This window comes from Sitophilus oryzae, unplaced genomic scaffold, assembly GCF_002938485.1.
Source record: "Sitophilus oryzae breed Bouriz unplaced genomic scaffold, Soryzae_2.0 scaffold_1492_pilon_pilon, whole genome shotgun sequence".
In the NCBI taxonomy this organism is placed as follows: domain Eukaryota; kingdom Metazoa; phylum Arthropoda; class Insecta; order Coleoptera; family Curculionidae; genus Sitophilus; species Sitophilus oryzae.
The window spans coordinates 383,495-402,586 of NW_022146161.1; the positions used below are offsets into that span (position 1 = coordinate 383,495).

The 19,092-nt window shown below is 31.0% G+C and overlaps 1 protein-coding gene across 1 annotated transcript in view; it reads left to right on the forward strand.

Moving 5' to 3' along the window:
* Positions 1 to 317: 317 nt before the first annotated feature.
* LOC115877436 (neurotrimin-like) overlaps positions 318 to 19,092 on the forward strand; it is a 211,076-nt gene continuing 192,301 nt past the window's right edge. Inside the window, exon 1 of the mRNA XM_030893590.1 lies at positions 318 to 428. Within this exon, the coding sequence (XP_030749450.1) occupies positions 344 to 428 (85 nt within the window). The 5' untranslated portion in view covers positions 318 to 343. The remainder of the gene's footprint in view (positions 429 to 19,092) is intronic.

A 19,092-nucleotide genomic window follows, 5' to 3' on the forward strand; every position in this document is an offset into this window, starting at 1 on the left:
TCTGTATCTTGTAAAAATATTTTTAAATTGTAGCTCTAATAGTCCTTCAACGAACCCAAAACTTACAATTTGTAAAAATCTAATCGTTTAGCTACAATACTCCGTGTCGTATGTGGTGAACAACCCTGTACATATAACCCATTTCCTGCCAGTTCCTTCATTACTACTTAATCCTTCTTTTAACCTTTCTTAAAACACTTTCCTAATTATTTATGCCCGCACGCGTCGCACACAAACCCAAGGCGACGGCGCGCGTCACAAGTCCGTTTCAAGCGTCGCGACGCTCGGCGAACCGGCCTCAGTCGACCATGCGGCACGCTGCCGCTCGTTCTCACAGTAACAGATGGCGTCGCTGCGCGGTTTTGGCGCCTTTCTTTGCGTCGTGTTTACTTTCGAAAGTTTGGCGGTGTCGCATGTCAGCACGGCTGGTGAGTAATTTTTGTTTTGTTGTTGAAATGTGTCATAATTTATAGTTTTCGGATACACGTTTCTTTATTTTTAATTTTTGTAATAACTTTTTAAAAACTTGTTGCAATAATGGATGATGCCAAAATTTAGGGTTTAAAATGAATTGAAAGTTTTAAATTTTAGTACTTAAATTAAAAAAAATGTATTTTTAAGCAAAACATAACTAAAAATTACGGTTGTAGTTGGCTTGGCAACCATAAAAAAATTCAGAATAGAAATCTCATATTTTGTTGTTTTGTTATCGTGTTTTTTTGTTATTTTTTCTCTTTAAGGTAATAACTTGTTCTATTAATAAATCGTGTCCAAATCTACAGTTTAAAATAAATTGAAAGATTAAAATCTTAGTGCGTCTTTTAAGTAAATTTATTTTTTAGGTAAAATATATAACTATAATTTATATTTAATAGTATATAAGTTTATAGAGAAAAAAATCGAATGTATTTGGGAAGGCTCAAAAGGAAACAAGTTCAGCTGTGTAGTTTGGGGTGAAATTGATTATTTATTTTTTTATTTGGCCTGTATAACTTTGAATATAAGATATTTTATTTTTAAAAAAATATAGATGACTTTATAAGAATATTCTATAGCGATTCTGAGTACTAGAATTTTAAAATTATTTTAAATATTCTCAGAAAAAAATAAAATGGAGCTGATCAAATTCACACTGGATTTGGGGCGAATTTGATCACCTCTTTCATATTGCATCTACGTACCGAAGAAGCCATATGAAATGATCAATTTCACCCTGACCTAAATATTTTTGTTAGTTTAAAAATTATTCATTTTCAAAGATCTCGGGGTCAAATTGATCATAAGGGTGAAATTGATCACTACCAAACTTTTTGTGCAATCGCCCACAAAATTAAGTTTCTAACCTAAAAACATATTTTTATTTTTTATTATTATGTGTTCAGGTTAAAGCCAGCGTAAAATAGATATTTTACAGGCTATAAATTTAATTTTGTTGGTGGCTGTAGGTACATTCAAAAAAATATCTAGTTTTTAATGTTGAACATGTTTATTAAACGACAAAGAGAAGTGTTTTTTTAATACAAAATAAAAAATGCAAACCTTGCAATAAATCATTGGCTGAGATAAAACTTCTGCTTAAAGGTCATGACTTAACTCGATAAAATAAATAAAAAAAAACTTATTTTCTAGAATAAAACCAAACATTAAATTTTTACAAACTAAATTTCTTTAACATCGATGTCTTTTTGAAATATGTATATAGCTTCACCGTCGATATCTCTAATTTTAGGGTTTGGAAGCACTGCTAGAATGTCAGAGTTATCAATATCAAATTGATCACCTTCCACGATTTATTTTTCGCAGCACCAATGGATTTCATACCCATCACTTCCACTTCTTCATCGGTCAGCTTCTATACACTGTTTTTTTATCGATTGCCCCCTAAGACCTTAACCAGCAAAAACGCTCCTTCTTTTAAATTTTTTTTTACTGAAAAATATTCCGTCTCTTCTTCTATTTCTTCTATAATTTCGTCATCAATCGACCCCATGTATGTAATCAATTTGACTCCGGCCTTAAAAATTTGAAATTCCGCGAACTTATTAAACTTTTTGCCGAGCGCCCCAACATGGCGGCTCAGAAGACATAAACTAACATGTATATAAAGGCCAAATAAGGAAAATTATCATTGTATTTTACTTACCAGCTAAAGTTTGCGATAGTCCGAAAATTTTAATTTTAGTTAATTAATTTTAACCGCGTTTTTTTTGCAAAAAAATAGATAAAAAATAGCACACCCGACTGCATACGTCTTGTCATCAAAGCTTTACTAAACAAGACTGATGCACACCACTGCTTCTAGTTGCATAAATTTGGCGCTAAACTTAAAAATGTTACTAAACTATGTAATTATCAATCTTGCCACCGGTTTTCAATTTCGCCCCAAACTACGGTACTCCATATATTGTAGTGCTTGAAGAAGCGACAACAAAGTCGCGAGACGTGGCAAATAATATATTTGTTTCTTTTCGAGCCTTCCCAAATACCCACGATTTTTTTATCTACATATTAATTACTGGGAACAAACAATAATCATAAATTATATACATTTTCTTAGAAGAATGAAAGGATATACGATTTAACTTTAAATATATCATAATTTGAAATTTTATGATGATCATTTCTTTATTTTAATTTTTACTTTTTGAAATACCTTTTTTAAAACTTGGTAATAGATATGATAATAAAAGTAAAAATTTAGTACTTAAATTAATTTTACTACTTAAATTAAATTTAGTACTTAATTAATTTAGAAAAAATGTATTTTTTCTAAGTTAATTAAATACTAAAAGTAGTAATGCATTACACTTACTACTAATTAAGTAGTAAGTGTAATTAATGTATTTTAATGACTAAATATTATGGTTAATAGCAGTTACACTTTCTCAGAAAACTTAGTGCTAGGTGTTTATAGAATTTAAAGCTAGATATCGCATATTATGTAGTTTTGTGAGTGAAATTTCTTTGTTGTTATTTTTACTCTTTAAAATATCTTTTAAATAACTTGTATTAATAAATTGTGTCAAAATCTGAAATCTTTGTCAAAATAACTAAAATTATTTCTGATTTTGTGGTATACAAATTTTTTCGCAAAAATAAAACTTTTCTAGATTTTAGACTAGGAATGACATAATTGGAATTTTTATGATAGTATTTATTTATTTTTATTTTTATTTTTTAAACAACTTTTATAAAAAAAAGTGCAATAATTCATGGTATCAATCCTAATTAAAGAAGAATATATTTTTTAGTTCCAAATCACAACAATTATTCACAAAAATAAAACTCTTTGAAATTTAAGTCTAACTACTTCACAATTTGTAGTTTTATGATTGTTATTTATCTGTTTTTTTTATCTTTTAAATAAATTCTATTAATATTCTTTCAGTAATAAATAATGGCAATATCTATTTAAGACGTAAATTTAAAATATTTTTATAACATAATTATTATATTATGTGCCTTACAATACTACTTATTTTACATTAATTATATTTTTTTAGAAAAATAAAAACTTATATTTACCGCATACCATTTCACAATAAAAATTACAGTATTAAAAACTAACTTAAAGCTATATTGTAAAAAATTACACAATACTGTAATTTCGACATATAGATGAACGATTCCCTTGTGTCTACATTACTAGAATTATATGATTTTTCCCAATTTGATCTAAACCCAAGTTGGCCTATATTTAAGTCTTGACAATATTGTAGCTTTTTTTTAACGCATTTAATAAATATTTATAATTAAATTAATAATATGACATATATTTCATTGTAACCAAGTTAATATATTAAAATTTAAAAATACCTAAGTAACATTTTGAAATTATATAGAAAAAATATTCTAAAAAGTTTTAAAATTGTAGAAAATATACTATATATAAAAATAAGAGTCTTATTTTTGATATTTTTTGGCGATTTCATAAGTTCTTTTTTGATAAATATAGAATTACAGATATAATGCCAAATATATTATAAATGTTTACATAATTTCTTATATGCATAAAATTATTTATTATTAATATTATATTTCTCATATTTAATTACTATCTCAAAAAAAATCTATAATAGAATAAACAATAAATTCCTAATTTAAACAAACCTATATTTTAATAAATATCTGAAAAGATATTCCTTTAATAACTTAAAGCTGCTAAAATGGAACACAACGAGATATTTCAAAGCAACAGCTGTGCTTCACTTAGTTTAATAGATTTTAATTAAGCCCATAAATTTCAATTTGTAATAGAAAAGAAGAAATATAACCTGAAATACAAAATAAAAATATTTTCATTATTTGAATCTTTAAATAAAGTGAAAAGTAGAAAATATAAAAAAATTGCTTCTTTAAAACCCGCATTTTTATTCGAAGTATTATCAGATCGTGATTCTTTACTGAATGGCTCTGAATTTCTATTGTAACAACTGCAAAATTTGCGAAAATACATAAAAGATTTCCGTCTGGAGTTTTAGAATGCATAATCACGAAAAGAAAATAGAAAATATACAAATTTAAAACCTTCACCAATAGCTAAAATATTTGCTTTAAAATACTATTGCATTTTAACTAATAAAATGTGTAATATCAGGACCATTGATTAATTTTTTTAAATGTCGATTTATTTAACAAAAATATTTTATACAGGATGTGTCCTGTTATAGTGAGCAACGCATACTTTTAAGGTTTCTGTAACTTGAAAGAAAAAAAAGTGTAAATGTGTAAATGTGTAAATGTTAACAGCTCTAACTAATTTTATTTCTTTCGAGTGGTTGTACTTCCTAGGTTCACTTTTGTGTGAGTATGCTTTTATTTGAAAGAACACAAGTTTAATTAAATTAAAATAAAAAATAATTCTTCCACATATAAAATAAAATAAATATTAAATTTCTAAAAATTAAACTAAAATAATTATTAATTTTCAACAATATATAAATTTAAAATATAAATTAAAATTCAACATATACTAATTAAAAAATAAAAAAGTGAACATAATTCTTAACTTGTTCCTAACTAACATAACTAAAAAAATTATCCTACAAAATTGAATATCAGCATATACAGATTGAAATAATTAATTCCTAACTTACATTACTAATACAAAAAATAAATAAAAAAATATATCACTCAAAATACATTTAACTCAAAATAATTTAAGTAAATTTCTTTTAATTTGTGCATTGAGGTATGATTTGATTATTGCCTTGTTCGTTTTTCCTTTCAATTTATCTAATTATAGCTGATTATACGGCTCCCCTCACCTTATGATTTTGTCGTGATTTTGGTCTAGTTGTTTTTAATTTTTCATATTTAGCATACCATATTTTTATCTGTGATTGAACAATTTTTGTGATAGATATAACTTTTTAAATTTGTAAAAAAAGTTTTTGACTTTTTAACTTGTTGTGATTGTATTTTATAAATTTGACCTATGTAATTGTTTTAGCTTTTGGGCCTGATGATGGGAATAGTTTAAATTCGCGAAACATGTTGCCCCCTTGCTTTTTTAAGCATTAAAATTTAAATTAAACAACTTAAATATTTGTGAGTTATTTGTCCTTTTCCCGCTTAAAAAGGTTTTGTTTTGATAATATGTACTCACACTGGGTTGGAGAATGTTTACTTATAGGATTACTTTGGTGTTACTTCGTCTGTCTGTCAAGATCTCGGGAACGCGTAGAGGTATTGAGTTGAAACTAAAACTGTACAGGGTAATCCGAACTCTATTCCGGAAACTTCGGCAGCATATTCTGCAGAGAAAAATAAGTAAAAAAGTTCGTATAAAAGTATGTCCTAAAATGCTTAATTTCGGAGATACAGGGTGTAGAAATTTGATTTTTATTTCGATTTTTTACAAATAATATTTGAAGTAACGTCAATATTTCGATGAAAGTTGGTGTCTGGGAGTTTTTTAATATGAGAAATTTGATTTTGATGTCAATATCACTCAACTTGTAGACCTACATACTTTTTAACTAGTTTGAAGACTAATAATTTTTTGCTCGTACCTGTATAAAACTACCGAGTAAAAGAATATACATTTACGACGTTTTTTACGAAAAAAAGGTCTCGCAGTAAAAATCGCTACGAGTAATGATTCTCGAGATATTTAGAATGAGAATAGTCGATATATGTCATTATATGGCAAAAAATGAACATGTTGAGTAGATAGTTATTTGACTGAAATGATAGATTTTAGAACTTTAGTATTTCTTCAAATTAATCATAAATTTCTTCTAAAACAATGATGATAAAACAGTTTCTGTTGAACTTTTGACATAAAAACAATTCAAATTTATGGTTTCAGTCTACCAACTGATTAGTCAACAAGTTTAATTTATGTCAATGATGACAGGTATTGATAATTTCGATTCCAAATATTTCGAGAACCATAAAGCTTGATTTTCATGCATCCGTTGTCCGACGATACGTTGATACGATATTAATTTCATTGGTTGTATTCAAAGGCTTCGATTGGTTAACCGTTTCTAACCAACCGAAGTCTTTAAATTCAACCAATAAAATTAATATCGTATCATCGTATCGTCGGACAACGGATGCATGAAAATCAAGCTTAACTCGGTAGCGATTTTTACCAAGAGACCTTTTCTACGTCAGAGACGTCGTAAATGCATATTCTTTGACTCAATAGTTTTATACAGGTACGGACGAAAAGTTATTAGTCTTTAAACCAGTAAAAAAGTATGTAGGTGGTACCCTCTACAAGTAGGGATCATATTGACATTAAAATCAAATTTATCATATCAAGAAACGCCCAGATACCAATTTTATCCAAATATTAACGATACTTAAGAAATTATTTGGAAAAAATCGAAATAAAAATGAAACTTCTACACTTTGTATCTCCGAAACTAAGCATTTTAGGACAGACATTTATACGAGCTTTTTCACTTATTTGCGAAAGTTTCCGGAATATAATTCGAACCACCCTGTTCCGTCTACAGGATTATTACACTTATCATATTTCTAATCAAAACCTAATTTTTACGTTTATTTATGAATAGGGCAATACACTTTTAACAGGGTGCCAACCAAAAAGTTGTTAGTGTTAACCATAGTAGTAACCTTTTGTAAAAAATACCACGCAATGCTGACTTTGGCTCGTACAACCGATTGAAGAAGCTAGAGGAACACTGGAAATTCTACGGCAAATAGATAGCTTCCAATTTTTGAGAAATTTTCGTAAAATTTACGTATGGTTAGTACTCTAGGGTTAATAAGAAATATGACTAAAATAATTTTGAAATGATACAATGGTTCTATATATAGTTACAGTTCTTCTATATTATTTATTTAAGAAGTTGAGACATGCAAACTAAATCAATATAAGGGAACATGCAATTAGGAGCTTTATAGTTTTATAATTTATTTAATTATGTAAAGGATATAATGCGTTGGGATTAAATTTAATCGACACGATTTTAAAGCTGGCAGTAATTTTCTTTAATACAGCAATACAAGCAAAAAAAACGCTTCAGAATATTTTTTCGCGAAATATGAAGTTTTATAGATTTTTTTTATTTTCAGCCATATTTTCATGATTTTTTATCAAACTATCCGGATCGTGTACTATAAGGGTTAATCTATTTTTATTCAAATAATTTGTAGTATTCCTAAAGAATATTTGGTACCCTGTATTTGTGGTGGTCAGAATTAAAATGGACCAAGTCCAATTTCTTACTATTCTAACATAATACGTTTATAAAATATTGTTTTCATACTTCACGGATTAAGCAGCTATAGCCTGTTTTTGTTTGGTTTCTGAATATTCTGTTGATTCCTTTCAGAAGTGAATTTGATCAAGTCCATAAAATTTAACGCTGTGGGCTATTTTAACACACGTGCTAAAGTTTAGAGCTAAAAAATTTTTTTTGATAAAATGGATAACAACGAAACAAAGTCTGAGCCATTTGCACCAAGTGAATCAGATTATCAGCCATCTGAAAAATTTGATTCTATCGATTCTAAAAGTATAGTTTGATTTATCATTATTTTCACTATTACTACATCATTAAGTTAGGCTGTTTTTCTTACAAACACTGAGATATCCGACATGTTGATCATTTCATATCATATAGACGTAACGTAACACACTCAAGGCAGCAGATGAAAGATCTTTTTTCCTATATCCCGCCTATACAGGGTGCTACAAATTCGAGGTACGAGCATTGGTATCTCGGAAACCGTAATAGATACGAAGATGGTTAAGTTGGGGCAAAGTTGCGCCTTGGAATGTTCACCAAGATGCTATCAAAAAAGTTTTTAAAATTTCAACGATTGTTTTCTCAGTTTTTTGGAAAAACGGATTTTTTTAAAAATCAGTTCTACTTTTTCCTGTCGTTACTTTTTAGAAAATCAAAAAAATAATTGCACATTCTCATAGCCATTTTATTAGGGCTATCTGATAGTATTTTTAGATTTCCAAATTAGCTGATAATTTGTGAGATACAGAGGCCAACTTAATTTTTTTAAATATGGACCTGCATTTTTTATTTAAGATTTTGAAAAAACTCGGTCCCCTGAGTACAATGATATGCCACACTTTATACTTTTTTTTTTGTTTTGGGTACCTCAACAACAACAAAACTGTTTAATTATTATTTAAAGTAATATCCTACTCTGGTTTTTTAAATTATTTTATCTGATTATATTCATCGCAACAATATTGATCAGCGCTAATAACATTGAATAAGGAAAATCGAACCAGTTGAAAGATTCAAATAAATAATATCCCGGTCAGCAATTTAAAGATATTACTTTCAACTTTTTTTATTGTGAATTTGAAATCTCAGTGTACAATCTAATAATATGCATAATATTAATCGCGGTTATTATAAATAAATAAAATTTTACAAATTACTTTCTAATGCTCTACATGTTTGAAAGGGTTACCACCCTCCCTATTGCACAAATGTATTATTCGTTCAGATTTATTTATAGCTCTTTGAACATATCTTCTTCTTATACTTCCGAATGCATTTTGTACTTTGTACTCTTTATTGTAAATATTGAAAAATATTAATTTGGTTTGGTTTGGATTTTTTTACTTTTTATTTCATTTGATTTTCCGTATTCAATGTTTTTACCCCACCACATTGTAAAGTTTGAAGGCTTATCAATAATTTAACGATGAATAGATTAAATATTTAAATAAAAACAGTGCCGGACTTGAAATTAGTTTAAATAAATTGTGTTCAAATGTCCGAAAAAAAAAGTATAAAATGTGGCATATCATTGTACTCAGGAGACCGAGTTCTTTCAAAAATTGAAATAAAAAATGGAGGTCCGTATTTAAAAAAACTAAGTCGGCCTCTGTACCTCACAAATTATCAGGTAATTTGAAAATCTAAAAATACCTTCAAATAGCCCTAATAAAGTGGCTATGAGAATGTGCAATTAGTTTTTTGATTATCTAAAAGATAACGACAGGAAAAAATAAAATTGGTTTTCAAAAAATCGGCTTTTTCCAAAAAAACTCAGCAATCCTTGAAATTTTTTAAAGTTTTTTGATGGCATCTTGGTGAACATCCCAAGGTGCAACTTTGCCCGAATTTAACCATCTTCGTATCTATTACGGTTTCCGAGATACCAATGCTCGTACCTCGAATTTGTAGCAGCCTGTATACCAAAATTTTTCTAAAAACGAAGAAAACACTATTAATAGACAATGTACCGATGAACCGATGAGATAAAATGGTTCAAGTCCAAAAAAGTATAAACAAACCTTCTTAAAAATGGCCACCTGTTGTATTTTGAGTTACATTAGTTTGCAATTATACAATTTAAAATATAATAAAGCATTGTGGCAAGTTTTCTTCTCCAGCTTGTTTTATTTTAATTAAGTAACATTGAAAAACGTTATCTCTCATTTTCTCCATAATTATCTTCTAGGACTTGATCCAGTTCAATTCTGAACCCCTTATTTTATCGCTTCAAACCATGCCAGCATAAAAAAATATTGAAACTTTTTTCTCATTTAATTGCTACATTTTAATAACCTAAATGCAAACGAAATCTGTAGAAACTACTTATCCAATTCCTCATCCGCGCTGCCTGTCTGTCTCGCCGTTTCTCCAGCTTTGCGCTTCACCTTCTTATAATAAGCGCAAAATTATTACTAGCTTCCAAGCCAGCGCTCTTCGCTAAAACGTAAGCAGTAATTTTAATAGATCCCCGGAGTTTAATTATTACCGAAGCAAGGCTAATTATTTCATATTTAATTGCCGAGACTGTGCGCTCAAAGGACAATTGCCGTTGTTTAGGATTATCCAAAACGGCGGAAAAGGACGTTTAAGGAAGGACAAATATTTTCTGGATTTCTAGATTTTTATTTTTGTATAATCTCGAAAATATTTTATCCTTTAGAGAAATAAATGTAACGAGTGACACCAGAAAATTTCTACAGGATTATTCACGCCAAATCTCTTATTCAGTGATTGCTTCCATATATCATTGTCAATGACCTATCTACTAGGCGAGTGACTAAATCGACTCGCAGGGTTATGTACAGAAGAATGTAGAATTCCAAGAAGGGTATTTCCCTTCCTTCTTTAACAACAGATGTTCTTTCTCGGGGGAGTGGACATCTATCTCCTACGAGGGTATACACACTTCCATGGTTGGGGATTGGCCCTCCGTGCCCTTCACAGTCGAGGAGCTTGTCTTCGGCTGCGGTATATCCGTGAGATGGAGGTTGGAGGTTCTGTCTCTATTTTCTCCACCTCTTTAACTTGGTTTCTCGTCAGATCTAATATCGGTGTTATTCCGAATCTATAATAGAGGATATAGATCTCTTCTCGAGCTGTGTATTAGCTAATACACAACACGGATATCTACTACCAGAAATCAGCAGAAGAATTAAGTTAGCATGGAGTAATTATGGAAAAAACTCTTATTCAAATCTAGAATTCCATTCTATCTAAAGAAGAAAACATTCCAACCAATGTGTAGTCTCAGTCATGACCTATGCATGCAAAACCTGGCACTTGAAACAGACATTATAAGAAAACTGCAGGTCGCACAACGTTAAATGGAACGAAATATGTTGGGAATAACTAAAAGAAACCGTAAAAGAATAGAGTGTATAAGACAAAAGACTCAGGTAATAGATGTCATCCACAGAGTCATAACCCTCAAATAGCAATGGGCTACCTGGTCAGAAGGCCGGATAACTGATGGACCACAAAAATTACAGCATGGTAATCATCAGGAATTAAGAGACCTACAAGAAGACCGAACCTGAGATGGGACAATGCTATTAAGAAATTAGCAGATAACTTGGGCCCCTCATAGCCAACAATGGGCCCAACTACAAAGAGAGTACCCAGTGAGCATTTTATTCCTTTAAGGAAAATGTGTTCGTGACGTCGTTGTTACGTTATCAGGCCCGTCTTTTGCTTGATAAAAATGAATAAAACGCAGATACGGAACTGTTCCCTAATGGTCCCTAAATGTTACAAAACTTTGCTTACTGAGTATATAAGGGCTACGCCATAATTGGAAATGGTTGAATTAGCTGAAAATTATGATGATGATGATGATATTATGTCTCTTCCTTTATTGCCTTTTTGGATTTGATGTCAATTCCTATTTTAAGGACGATGTCGTTACTGGCAAAGAGATGGAGTTCTGGCAAAGCTGATGATACGTCCTTGCTTGCATCCTGGTATTGGACGACTTTCCATCCTGGCTTTTTCTTTCCTTGCCAGAGCGGAGGCGAGGTTCTCGCTCTCTCTTTTGCCCATTGGTGGAGATGCGATAGGGTGTTTCTTAATTCCTTTATTCTCCCGTTTTTCGAAGACTGCGCTATAGCTCTCTTCAGCAAATCCTTCGTGTAGCAGGGGGAGGTATTTCCGTACTCTTGTTTCGCTGAATCTCCTCCCAGCGGGTCATTTCACTCGCCTAGTTGACCCAGACCGGGTAGAGGAAACGGTAGCTTGTGTAGCCTGTTAGGCCTAGAGGTAAGCCCCAAACCTTTTTACTTGTAGAGGCTGGTCTCGCGGTAGCTTGTAGTAGCTTGTGGAGGCTGGACTCGCGCAAGTGTCAGCTACTTTTCCTGTAGTTTCCTTTAGAATTGGTCACTTGGAACTTTCACTGATAAGATTCTTAGTGTTGGTAATGATTTTTTTCCAGCCTCACCGCAAGGGAAGTCCTACCACCGATTCTCCATAAATATCTAACGTACCATGACCGTGAATCCGTGTCCCTTAACACTCTGTTTATGTGAAAAGGAAATTACTAAATTCAGTCATAGGTATATATCGATGCTGATAACGCAGTCACAGAAATCCGCCGGAGTGTGACGCACTATATCAACGTTTTATTGGTGCGGGCCAATGTGCGTAATCGAATAACTCATCAGATCGGTCCACTAAACGCCATTTCGTGATAAACGTTTATATTGCTCGACTAAACGGGCTCGAACTATTCTTTGATCTATGGATTGTTTACTGTTCTATCTGAAACTGATATATAACAAACGATTTTTTTCAACAATTTATTGGAGTGCATTTGAGCAAACTGATATTCGTTCGTATCGATTTATAATATATCTGCTTCAAATATTATCGTCATTTTTTTAGTGTATGTTTTCAAATATATTTTATATTCATGCTAGGTTTATGGGATGCCTATTTTTTAAATTTATTTAACATACTGGCTGATGCTAAAGCCCACATGGCTACGAGCACAAAAAAAAAACAAAATTTTGTAGCGGATGATACTAAAATATAAAGGACTAGTTGAAGCCTGGCGCATCCACCACATCAGGAAAAAATACTTTTTATTTTTTTTTAATTCAATGAAAAACAAAAAATCCGGCGACGACAGTTTTTAGAAGAGCCAATTAGCTATCTTTTAGTAAAAAAGCAACTTTCTATAGCAAGTCGTTACTTCAGTAGAGACGACACAGATAAACATTAGCATTTTATATACAGGGTGTCCCAGAAATAAGTGCAAATATTTTAACTGGTAGTATAGTTCAACCCCAGAAACACGCCTATGAGTTTTTTTTTGCAAAAAAAAAAATTTTGAAAATTTGAAAAAACTTTTTAGTCCCACTTGTTTATTCACCTGAGATTTCCCTACGATGTATCTAAACCTTGCAGTGTTCCAACCTCCTATGTTATCCACATTCTACATAGTTCGGCGGAACATAGTTCTACATTTATAAATTCATAGACAAATTTCTACTCAAAAAATTAGTAATGTTAAATTTAATCTTTTATCAGTGCTCATTATTAATAATTATAGAAAAAAACTATTTTAATAATTAATAATTATAGAAAAAAAATTATTTTTAGTACTTACCCTTTCAATGAAAACTTAACAAAAACCACCGAAAATTAACTAAAACATTACGTTTATAACGTTTACGAAAATCTTTGTTATGCTGCAAAATAACTTTATTTTGGAATAAATTTAATAAAATGATTCATATTATTCACGATCAGGTCGCAAAAAGAAATTCCTAAAATGTTTATCGTAATTTAGAATTCAATTCAAGAAATTTAGAAAACAGCCCAACGAATAAATAAATAAATAAATAAATAAATAAATGCCTTTATTGTCAAAAAATTTTTCAATTTGTGGACAAAGGTAAACTAACAAACAAAGTAAAAAATAACAAGGTACACAAACAAACAAACAAAACATTATACAAATAATATTGTCAGTCTTATTGTTAAAATAAACATATATAAATGTTTACAATGTCAAAGAACAAAAAAAATTAAAATAATATTCAAAAATATTTAGCCAGTTTATAGCAAAATATCAATGACCTCTAAATAAATTAATTTCGATGTCATTAGTAAATATAGCAATAGCAAACATTAGACCAGTGTTTTCAAGATCAAATTCGATTTTCAATTCAAATATAATTCATTTACGGCGTAGAAAGCCTTGTCTAGTAAATTAATAATCGATTTATTTTTGTTTTGTTTGTTTTCTTTCATGTTTCTCTGTTTTATTTGAACCACTCTTTTTTCAAAACACCTTGAAAAGCGCACATTACTTTAAATACCTTTTGTTGAGAATTATTGTCTCTTATCGCCACTTTACGAACTACTTTCAATCTAAAAAAATACATGTTTCACTCAACAATTATTGACAACGTATTTTGTTTTTTCGCTATTTTTTCGATGTATTTCGACAATTCCATCGACAGCCTAATCGTCAGCCAAGAACTGCCGCGTGTGAACTGGTCCTTTGAGTCGCCGGTCGCCGCGCCGTCGTGGCGGGCTTGCGTCAGACGACGATGTTAAGCAACGTTGCCGTAGTTACAACAATTTCAAATTCAAGATATTCGAAGCAATCAAATTTAATCTGAAGGAGGAGATCGTATTAAATTTTAAAAATAAAACAGAGAAACATGAAAGGAAATAAACAAAACAAAAATGAATTGATTATTCGTCGGGCTGTTTTCGATGTATTGAATTCTGAATTACGATAAACATTTTAGAAATTGTGATTTTCTTTTTTGTGACCTTATCAATAACCAATTCATTTGTGTTTTGTTTGTTTCCTTCATGTTTTTCTGTTTTATTTTTAAAATTTAATAAGAATTTGATTGCTTCAAGTGTCTTGAATTTGAAATTGTTGAAACTACGGCAACCTCGCATGACGCAAGCTCGACACGGCGGCGCGACAAAGGAGCAGTTACCAGTGATGCGCCGCTCTCTTGGCTGACGGCCGACGAGACGGTTGGGTTGTCGATGGAATTGTTGAAATACATAGAAAAAATAGCGAAAAAACAAAATACGTATTTAAAATTGTTGAGTGAAACATGTATTTTCTTAGATTGAAAATAGTTCGGAAAGTGGCGGTAAGAGACAATAATTCCCAACATTTATTCATTCAGAAAGGTATTCAAAGTAATGTGTGCTTTTCAAGGTGTTTTGTAAATCAGTGGTTCAAATTGTGATTAGGCCTATATGAAAATAATGTGTTAAAAATGGGGACTGTTATTTTAGTAGTTATTATAATAGCATGTACAAGTAAAACAGCACAGTGAAGTGTATTTTAGTTAAGTGTATATCGAAAAAGAGAACTGTCACAGTTACATCGATCTGTCATAAGTATCTTTTTTAATAATGGGTAAGTTTTTTAATTTAACTTTTTTAACACATTTTTAACACATTATTAAACATTTAACTTTTAATTTATTTTATGTAATATTATCACAATCTTAAAATGTAATGCATCTCTGCAAACTCCTCAGGTGTTGTGATTTTATGACTTACTTTTAACATATACTTTCTTGTCCCTATGGCAACACAGTGCGTCGAATTAACTGAAATCCGGGTAATTGGATGTAGTTGGCGATATCTGCCGGCGGTTCTCAAAATGTTGCGATTATTTTTTTAAATTTTCAAAGTTAAATAACTCGGTTATTTTCAATTTATTTTAAAAATGGTAAAGAGAAGATATGTTTATTTTGACCAGATCTACCTCCCCTTTAAATATCTGCACTCATTTCTGGGACACCCTGTATGTAGATACCAAATAAATTTTTGGTTAGGTTTGTAATCAAAGGTCAAAGGCCCCTCACATCAAGATTTTTCTAGATATTTTAATTTTTATGATTTTAGTAGATCTATACTTTCCAAATTTTTTATTATAGAAGCTACTGCATTCACCAACTAATAGAATCATATCGATTCTCTCTGATTTAGGATAAGTTTGCAAAATTTTCGGCAATTTTCTGAGACACTTTCTTTTGTTCTAACTGACACAAAATGATAACTAGTTGTTAAAGTTGGACTAATTAGACACCTATGTTGAAGTAACGTCAGACATATCACAGCCACCTCGACTTTGTCAAATAATAAAGAACTATTGACACTTACTCATATATATATTAAAATATCTAGGAAAATCTTTGCTTGGCGCCTCCGCGTCGTATGAGAGGCGCCACCCTGTATGTGGGAGTTTCCATTAAAAAAAAATAAAATAGCGTAACGTCAAATATATCAAATTTGGCGTTTTAAAAAAAATTAAGTAGAAAATTATAAAGAGAAAATGTAAATATGAAAAAAAACATAAAATTCCTTTAAAAATTCCTTTTGCTATTTTCAAATGGGAAAATATTAAAATTAAAAATTGAGTGAGTCACTTAAAATAATGTCCCTGTACATTCATCCAGTCTAATTCTATCAAACTTAAACACTTCGGACTGTGGATACTGTTTCGCATCGCAGACTAGCCTAGAATTAGACACTGATGATGATATACTATCTTGGCGTGGTATCGGTACGATGCAATCTGAACTTTGTCCGAAAAGATGTCAGAAACAAGATAGGTCCTGTCAAAGCAATAAACGCTCCAAGTTTAGTCTAGAGGGCCACTGAACGTAACAAGATGGTTCCTGCCAGAGTGTGTGTGTGTAAAGAGCAGTTTAATGTAAAAATAGCTTCAAATAGCTTTATTTTTACTAAAAAAAGGTAACAGGGTTAAAATGGTAGGTTTACTGGTAAAGAAAATTGAATTAAAAATAAATTGATAATAACCGAGTTATTTAACTTTGAACATTTAATAAAAATAATGGCCGCGCGCCGCGCCGGCAGAATAAATAAATAAATAATGCCTTTATTATCAAAAAATGTTATAATTTTTAGACAAATGTGAAGTAAACAAACAAAAAAGAATACAAAACAAGTATACAAATTACATTGTCAGTCTTATTGTTTAAAATAAACATTTATAAATGTTTACAATGTTAAAGAATAAAAAAATAAAAATAAGATTCAAAAATATTCAGTAAGCTTATACTAAATATAGTAATAACAAATATTAGACCAGTGTTTACAAGATCAAATTCGATTATCAAAATATAAGTCATTTACGGCGTAGAAAGCCTTGTCTAGTAAATAAGATTTCAATGCTTTGCGAAATGAAGAAAATTATGTTATGGATTTGATTTGAAATAGCAGGTGATTGTGCATTATTTTCGAGTTGTATAATACTGAACTTTAAACTAACTCTGGGTAGATAAATATCTCGGTCCGCGTTCCTGAGTGGATAAGTGTGAGATGACCTTTCTTGATAATCTGATGCGGCTTACGTATTGGGCAAACTGGTTCAAATATAAATAAGGAAGGAAGAGTTAATATTTTTAATTTTTTTATCATTTTTGCAATGAGTTCTGCTTTTTAGTCCCCGTGAATATCGAACAGCTCTCTTCTGGAGCTTGAAAATGCGGTTCAAATTAAGTCGCACAACACGTACCCAAGAATGGAAGGGCATATCTGAGGTGCGACTCAAAAAGTGCATAATAAACAGTTCTAGTCACTGACAAGTTAAGCTCCTTAGGAACAGATCTAAAAACAAAACAGGCAGAGCTTAATTTTTTCGACAAAGCGTCGATATGCACGTCCAATTTTAGAGAATTGTCTAGAACAATCCCTAAGAATTTTACAGATTTTACGACGTCAATGGTGGTGTTGTTAAGTACAAAAGGCTACAGCGAGTTTTAAGAAATGTCGAGACTCAGGCGGTTCGAATCGCACCAAGATTTAATGGTGATTAAGTCATTTGATATAATCCTATGAAGTGCAGTGACGTCCTTGTGTCCTCCAAGTGAAGCTACTTAAGTGTCGTCCGCAAAAAGACATATTTTACCACTGATGTTTATGTTATGAAGCAATGTCATTAATAAAAAGAAGAAACAAAATAGTGCCTAGTACTGAGCCTTGAGGTACTCCACATTATATTGGCTTATTAGAAGACAACGTGGTATCCACTCTGACAAGTTGACTTCTGTTGCTCAGATACGACTTAACCCATTCGAGAGATGCAGAAATCGATAATCAGCCGAAAATACCAAGCAATTACCAGATTCTTACCTTGATCAACGCCCAGTGTTGACACATCGGCTAGAATGATTTAAAAACCACTTCGAAATTCATATTAAAAGTAAAAAGCTTACTTAACATTAGAAAACGGGACTCCTTTAAATAGCAGATCGATATAATTAAGTTAGAACGTCGTTTTATCACTTTACCTAGAACCACAATACTACACTTAACAACACTTCATTTCACTGCGATTCTTGACAGCACTATACTTAAATACCCCCGTGGATTTGGCACAAAATACATTCATATGCCGTCTGAATTACTTAGGATTATTTTTTCAGAATTTAAACTTCTCTGTTTTTCTATCTCACACTGAATAAATACCAAAATATTTGATATTTCTATTTGAAAAATGAAAATATTTTTGCCTCATTGTTTAATTTCGCATATTTTTAATTGGGTCTATTGTTGTCTATAACCATTTTATAGTACTAAAGAGTTGTAATATTTTATAAAGAGTTGTAATATTTTACAAACAACGTCAATTTTCACTTAAAATTTTTTGCCCGGATTTTAATTTTGTTCAATTTTTTTCCCGGAGCAGCAAACAGAAGTGAGAGAAAACAAAACTGTCGTCGACAAGCTGTTGGCAGCACAGCACAGTCGTAGTGGCTGCCTCCGCTGGCGCTGTTTTTAATTAAGTTTCAAGATCGTAAACACGAAGGCCTAATGCTTGTTAATTCTCTCTTGTTTTACGTGTCCTGTGCCCCTTTTTCCTCGCTCTGTCGCCCCCTGCAGCCCCCTGCGTCGCGGTGCCACTGCTTCCATTGTACGATCTGTCGAGACTGCAGCGTCATTATTTTAATTAAAAACGAGAGAAAATCAAATCCCGCTGTGATTCGGGTAAACTGCGAACTTCACAATGGTTATTAGCAAATAAACTGGATGTTTATTACTGTCATTGCCGTTAGTTTATGATAAAAACTAAAATAATTACAGGAATATTCATCAGGTTTCTTATAACCATTCTGAAGTTACGATCTAAAGTACTGTACAGCGAACTGGTAGACGGAAAAGACATTATATTTAATAGCACCATATTTTTTTTATACAGAGTGTCCCAGAAATAAGTGCAAGTATTTTAACTGGTAGTATAGTTCGTCCGCAGAAACACGCCCGTGAAAAAATGTTGAAAATTTTACATTTTTTCTTGACATTTTACGGAAAATATTGAAAAACTTTTGACTACCAGTTGTTCAGTATCCGAAAA